Below are 7,500 nucleotides of genomic sequence, written 5' to 3' on the forward strand. Positions count from 1 at the left end.
TTGCTGAGGTAGTCAAACAACTACACAGCGGCGGAGCCCCGGGGGCGGATGAGGTTCGTCCTGGGTATCTCAAGGCTATGGATGTTGTAGGGCTGTCATGGTTGACACGTCTCTGCAACATTGCGTGGTCATCAGGGGCAGTTCCTAGGGAGTGGCAGACCGGGGTGGTGGTCCCCATCTTTAAGAAGGGTGACCTGAGGGTGTGTTCCAACTATAGGGGGATCACACTCCTCAGCCTCCCTGGAAAGGTCTACTCCAAGGTACTGGAGAGGAGGGTCCGATCGATAGTTGAAACTCAGATTGAGGAGGAGCAATGTGGTTTTCGTCCTGGCCGTGGAACTGTGGACCAGCTCTATACCCTTGCAAGGGTGATGGAGGGGGCATGGGAGTTTGCCAAACCAATCCACGTGTGTTTTGTGGATTTGGAGAAGGCTTATGACCGTGTCCCCAGGGGCACCCTGTGGGGGACGCTCCAGGAGTATGGGGTGGGTGGCTTTCTGTTAAGGGCCATTCAGTCCCTTTACCAGAGGAGCGTGAGTTTAGTCCGCATAGCCGGTAGTAAGTCGGACCTGTTCCCAGTGAGGGTTGGACTCCGCCAGGGCTGCCCTTTGTCACCGGTTCTGTTCATCACTTTTATGGACAGAAGTTCTAGGCGCAGCCGTGGTGTGGAGTGTGTCGAGTTTGGTGGCAGGAGAATCTCGTCTCTGCTTTTTGCGGATGATGTGGTCCTCCTAGCTTCAACCAGCTCTGACCTTCAGCTCTTGCTGGGTAGGTTCGTGGCCGAGTGTGAAGCGGCTGGGATGAAGATCAGCACCTCCAAATCTGAGACCACGGTTCTCGACCGGAAAAGGGTGGCTTGCCAACTCCGGGTCGGGGGAGAGGTCCTACCTCAAGTGGAGGAGTTTAAGTATCTCGGGGTCTTGTTCACGAGTGAGGGTAGGAGGGATCGGGAGATCGACAGGCGGATCGGTTCGGCGTCTGCAGTGATGCGGACGCTGAGCTGATCTGTCGTGGTGAAGAGGGAGCTGAGCCAGAAAGCCAGGCTCTCGATTTACCGGTCGATTTACGTCCCAATCCTCACCTATGGTCATGAGCTTTGGGTAATGACCGAAAGAACGAGATCGCGGATACAAGCAGCCGAAATGAGTTTCCTCCGTAGGGTGGCCGGGCTCAGCCTTAGAGATAGGGTGAGGAGCTCGGACATTCGGGAGGGACTCGGAGTAGAGCCGCTGCTCCTCCGGATCGAAAGGAGCCAGTTGAGGTGGTTTGGGCATCTGGTCAGGATGCCTCCTGGACGCCTCCCTGGGGAGGTGTTTCGGGCATGTCCTGCTGGCAGGAGGCCCCCGGGTCGACCCAGGACACGTTGGAGAGGTTACATCTCCAATCTGGTCCGGGAACGCCTTGGGGTCCTGCCGGAGGAGCTGGTGGAGGTGGCCGGGGAGAGGGCGGTCTGGAGCTCCCTAGTTGGGATGCTGCCACCGCGACCCGGACCCGGATAAGCGGAGGAAGACGACGACAACGTCTGATGAGTAAACTGTCCATGTGTCTCACACACACACACACACCAGTGTGTGTTTGTTGTGTGAAGGAATGTGCATCTCTGATGGCAGACAGAAGCATTCTTTTACATTTTTGGTCTAAATTAAAAACAGAAAACACTTTTTAAAAGGCTGTCTCTTATTTGAACAAACAAAGTCATAATGAAGCACAGAAAACTTTAATTTAACTCATAAAGACTGAAGTTGCGATGATTAAAGACCCCCAGATTTCCTTGAAGGAGATTTTATTTTGACATCTAAAAATCAAACATTTTCCTTGAAAACGTCGATAAAACAAAATAATCATAAAATTATAATGAACGTTTATTGACAAAATGCAAATATTGATTGAAAATGAATATGAAAGCATCAGAAACCCAGGTAAGTCGGCTCTGAACACTAGAGGGAGCTGTGCGTTCACACACACACACACACACACACACACACACACACACACACACACACACACACACACACGCATGTCTGTCTTTCTATCATAATGAGGACCACTGACCTCATTCATGTTTGTGACTGTATTATACCTATTCCCATACCCTACCCTTAACTAACACTTACTAAAACACACGCGCGCACACGCACGCACGCACGCACGCACACACACACACACACACACATCAGTTGCGATCCTTGCTCACTGTCCGTGTCTCATTTCCTCTGCTGCTCACAAAGCCTCTAACTTGCCAAAACAAAAACAAAAAGTAAAACTAAAAAGTTCCACGTCTCTGAATCCTGCAGCAGAATGACTTTTCTCTCTCGCGCTTCCTCTTCACGGGTTAGTTTCCAAAACACTCAGATGTGGAAAATAAGTGAACAAATCTGCTGAATAACTCAGATTTTTTAATGTAACACAGCTAAATGTTTCTTGTTTTTGGCCATCGAAAATATTTAAACATGACACCCCTTTCTTATAAAATGAATAAAAAGGATAAGTCTGTTTTGTGTGTGTGTGCGTGCGTACGTGTGTGTTTGTGTGTGTGTGCGTGCGTGTGCGTGTGCGTGTGTGTGTGTGTGCGCGCGTGTGTGCGTGTGTGTGTGTGTGTGTCACGATCTGCCCCTGCCCTCCTGACTGTGTTCCTCTCCTGCCATGATTACCCTTATTGTTCTCACCTGTCCCTCGTTAACCTGCCCATGTTTCCCTAATTAGCCCTCTGTATTTATACCACCCCTGTCCTTTGTCAGATCATTGTTGTAGTTTGTTGGGTTCCTGTTCATCCCATCCTGCCATTAAACCATTTTTACTTTTACTGAAGCCTGCATTTTTACCTCCTGCTCAGTTCATCCACACACGGTCCGCCGTCTCCACCTCCTACACTGTGTGTGTGTGTGTGTGTGTGTGTGTGTGTGTGCGCACACGTTTTAAGTGTCAAGTATTTACACTTTGTTTGGTGAGTGTGTGCATGTTTCATCATTAACCGTTTCATGTTTTATGCTGTAAAGCACACTGCTAAAGTGGCTCTATAATAAAATCTGAGCTGAGTTAAGAAACAAAAGTAATTTATCTTTAAAACATGAATCCTTCAAACATAATGCATTCTCTTTAACTCACACATCCACCATCACTGCATCTCTCTGAATCAGGAACCTTCTCCGTTCTGCCACACTGGAGGGGTTTATTCCTGCAGGATCAGTAGAAGTGATGCGTTTTCCTGCAGCTCAAAGGTTCATTTGGACGCAGTGTTCGCATGAACTGATTAGTAGCGCCGCTGTCTGTTGGCAACTAAAACAGCTTTACGCACAAACAGATGGAGTTCTTTAAACTTATTATTTATTTCTTGTTTATTTAAAAAATTCCTGGTTCCGGTTGAGCCGAGAACAAACCGTTTCAGCTTCAGATTTTTCCTTTAGTTCAAAATCCTGTTTGCATTTCTTTGGTATCTTAGAAGAGGATTGGTCCACTTTTTATTTTTCCACCACGATAAAAAACAACGGGGCAGGCAGGAGGGAGCGGACCTTGAAGGTTTGAATGGGTGGGCGCACTTCAGGCAAAACGCTCAAAACTTTGCGTACTCGGCTTTATTTTGGCGCAGCGCTTGTTTGTGCGCTCACGCACTCAGAGGTTGCACCAGTTCATGTTTTAATTTGATGTTTCATATAAACAACCGTTTCCATAATCACTCCACCTGAGAAGGACTCGGACCTCAGCACGTGCAGCAGGTGTTCAACAGAATCCGTCATGGGAGCGCGCGGATGGAGCTCTGCGCGTCTCGGCTTCGTCGTTTGTGGATATTTTGCGTTTTTCTCCAGTGAATTCGTCCGACCAGCTGAAGCTGGATGCAGGGACAGGGAGAGCCCCAACTGCTGCACCGGTCGGGATAACGACTGTTTCGATTACTCGAAGAGGAAAACGGCGTGCTTCTGCGACAGCTACTGTCAGAAAACCAGAGACTGCTGCGAGGATTACCAGCGCGTGTGCCAAATATCTGGTGAGTCGCTCGCTTTAGTCACTGAATTAAAAAAATAGATCTAAACATCATTTAAATTTCTTGTTTGTCTTTTTATTTTATGTTGTTCATTGTTTTTTGGGGTGGGGGAGTGAGGCACATAACTGTCCATCATTGCTTTAAGTGAACAACAGAACGTGTGTGTTTGAAGTGTTGACCCATGACCTTCACATCACAGCTTGAAATTGCTCAAACTGACCTGGAAAAGGGTGTCGGGTTCTTTAGCTAAAGAAACCAACTGGTGAGGGTCCAGGTAACACCTACCGTCCTCTTGTCTCCTGCTTTATATGGACAACATGGACACCGCTGGCAGAGACAGCCATAGATGGTCAGGATTAGAGTGGGATCTAGTCTGAAGTGTGACAGACAGAAACACTGAGCTGCACGTGAAGTGTCTTTTGCAGAAACTCAGAGGGGTGGTCTGCACGGGGACGTCCTCACAAGTGCGTGGTAACAAACACATGCAGGTCAGACAGCGACCTGTCAGATGGTCCTCAACCCTCTCTCTCCAGCATAGACTTTTATAAACATGTTGTTTATAAAAGTAGGGTTGCATCACTGCACATTTATAAAAGTGCACTTCTATTTCAATCAGCTTTTAATGTTAGAAAAACCTTTCCTGTTGATAGAATTGATGCCACCGTTGAACGTAAACTTCTCAGATGTTTTGTTAAATGAAAACAAGTGTCTGTAAACAATCTTTGGTGGAAAAGTTTGTTTTGTCATTTAAACATTAATTGAATATTTAAAATGGTAAAATAGTTGAATTTAAATAGAATCTGACTTCCAAACAAAATAAATGCTTTGCAATATTTTAAATAAGGAAACACAAATAATTTCTAATTACCCTTGATGCAGGAAGCCGGTAATGTCTCCAAAACAGAGAACGTCTCAGCCAAAAACATCTTTAGGAGGGATTATTACTCCCTATAAATCAGGCAAAGTATGAAGTAAAACTTTAGGCTTTGTCTCTTTTTAGCCGGTTGTGTTTTAGAATGAGTAGTCTAAAAAGCCAGCCGAGCATCTTCAGGTTCTCCACGCATAAAGTTCACCAGGTGCCTCCACTCTCGTTTCTACTCCAGAGGGACACTTTGGGACGACGCCTTCACTTTCCAACAATCTTCATTATTCCAGTTCAGTGATTATCAGGCTGATAGCCTTCAAAGAACAGAGACAAGTGTTAAACACCACATAATTTATATAAAATACAACAAACAAAGAACTTTCTAAACTAAATCTTCCAACACTAAAAGTGTAAATGACTACATTAAAACATGACTGAATCACTAAAATCAATCAATAAATCAAGTTTTCAATCGTTTAAAAAGGGAAATTAAAGCATCAAGTGTAACAATGACAAATCAAATGTCTACCTGCTTGAAAACACCTGTATAAGTGTGTGAATTGTGTGTGAGTGGGTGAATGACTGATTGTGTTGTAAAGCACCTTGGGGGGTTCCAGGACTCTAGAAGGCGCTACAGGCCATAAACAACATGACTTTAGTGGTCAACCTAAACAACTTCATATCGTAAACAAAATAATATTCACCAACCAGTCGACTCATGAGTAGAGCTTGCTTGCTGTTTGACTCAGAACAGAACCCCCGCCATCTTCGCCCAGGTGTTCTTCATCACCAGTCGGTGGCCATTTTGCTGGTGCTTTCTGGGGGATGTAGTTCTCAGTGGCAGTTATCACCTCTACTTGTTCAGTATTAACTCCACAGTAACCCTGAAGAAATCGTTCAGGTTTGTCACAATCCAACCGCTCTGCAGCTCTGGCTCCTCAAAGGTCGCCGCTGCCACGTGCACCAGTCCGTTCACGTGTTGCACGAGGACTTTTTTGCGTCGTGGACTCATGTTTTGCTCAGACGGCTTGATGCCGGGGAGCAAAAACTTCCGTCTGATGCAGGTGGTGCAGGGTGGCTCCTGTACCTTTTGTCTCAAAGTCAAGCGTTAGATGTTAGCTTTGAACGGTCGTTGGTAGCACAGTCACAAACAGCAGCTGTGCTAGTGAACTAACATTTCTTGTGCACCAGGACAACACCTAGACACATCCTGATTTCCTGGACAACCAGAGGATCTTAACATGAATCAGCTCCATCAAAGCACCCTGATACTTCCCCCACTTTACTCCTTACTGGACTCTGCTGCAGCAGCAGGTTCGGTGTGTGTGCGGTCTGCTGCAGGCTGCAATTGTCTCGTGTCAGCTGTAGCTGCTCAAATAGCTCAGCGTGTGTGACATCAGAGGAGAGGCTGGCACTCTGTCAGCATCACACACTCAGATCTTTCACAATATGTCATTTCCCCAGAGACGAGATTCAGACGAAGTATTTGACAGAAACATGTTATGCGTGCGCAAAGGAAAATTTCACAATCATGGAAGAGCACCAGTAATCACCAACAGAAACACGAGACAGATGGAAATGGCTGTAAGAATGAAAAGACTGAGTTGATGCGTGTCGATTTGGTGTAATTACTCGGTATTCATCGAAACCAGAACGATGAGTCTTTATTTTGACCTCCTGATTTGTAGTTTTTGTAAAACTTGCCAGAAGGTGAAGCTCTCTCTACTTACCGAGTGATCTACCTTCAAACGCCCATCTGTGGTCATGAGTTTGGGGGTAGTGACTGAAACAACGAGATTGCAGAAACAAGCGAACCAAACAAGTTTTCTCTGAAGGGTGTCTGGGCTCTAGAGATAGGGAGGGGCTAGGAGTAGACACGCTGCTCCTCCACGTTGACATGCCAGGTGAGGTGGCTCGGGTATCTGGTTAGGATGCCTCTTGGACGTCTCCCTGGTGAGGTTTACCAGGCATGTCCAACTGGGAGGAGACCTAAAGGAAGACCCAGGTCACGCTGGAGGGACCATGCTTCTCGGCTGGCCAGGGAACGCCTTGAGATTCCCCCGGAGGAGCTGGCCCAAGTGGCTTGGGAGAGGGAATTCTGGGCCTCTCTGCTTAGGCTGCTTCCCCCGCAACCCGATCCCAGAGAAGTGGACAAAAAATAGATGGAAGTATGGCAAAATTCAGTTATATTAAGAAAGTGTTACAAGCACGGTGGTGGGAGTATGATGTTTTGGTCCTTTTTTAACACTAGTGAATGAAAATCTTATGTCTTTAATAGGTCTGCATATAATGCGGTAATTTTCCCCAAATCCTTGAAAAACACAATACTATAAATGACAAGCCACGTGGAGGCTTCATTCTGTTTATTTTAGTTACAAGAGAAAAAAGCAGAGACCGAAACTTGTGATTTGTTCCTCGTTCTTTACCTTTGGAGGAGCTTTTGAGTTTTGGCGCTGCTTCCCAGGTAAAATAAATCATTTGAAATGCTCTCCTGCAGGTTTTACAACCAGATAATTGCTCAATTCTTCAGGTAAACTCCAGAAGACATGTTGGAGGAGGAAGCTCTTCTTCCTCTTCCGCTGTGGTGTCTGGTAGTTCTCACTTCTAAACGGAGATAAATTCTGGCCTCTTTGCTTTTAGACTCACCCGTAATTCA

The 7,500-nt window shown here is 46.2% G+C and overlaps 1 protein-coding gene across 2 annotated transcripts in view; it reads left to right on the forward strand.

The window, feature by feature from the left end:
• The first annotated feature begins 3,597 nt into the window (after positions 1 to 3,597).
• The window catches only part of LOC129153009 (somatomedin-B and thrombospondin type-1 domain-containing protein), a 14,750-nt gene continuing 10,847 nt past the window's right edge, over positions 3,598 to 7,500 (forward strand). For both annotated transcript variants that reach the window (XM_054731643.2, XM_054731644.2), the window contains exon 1: positions 3,598 to 3,982. In XM_054731643.2, coding sequence (XP_054587618.2) covers positions 3,733 to 3,982 — 250 coding nt within the window. In that variant the 5' untranslated portion in view covers positions 3,598 to 3,732. The remainder of the gene's footprint in view (positions 3,983 to 7,500) is intronic.

This window comes from Nothobranchius furzeri, chromosome 17 (assembly GCF_043380555.1).
Source record: "Nothobranchius furzeri strain GRZ-AD chromosome 17, NfurGRZ-RIMD1, whole genome shotgun sequence".
Lineage (NCBI taxonomy): Eukaryota > Metazoa > Chordata > Actinopteri > Cyprinodontiformes > Nothobranchiidae > Nothobranchius > Nothobranchius furzeri.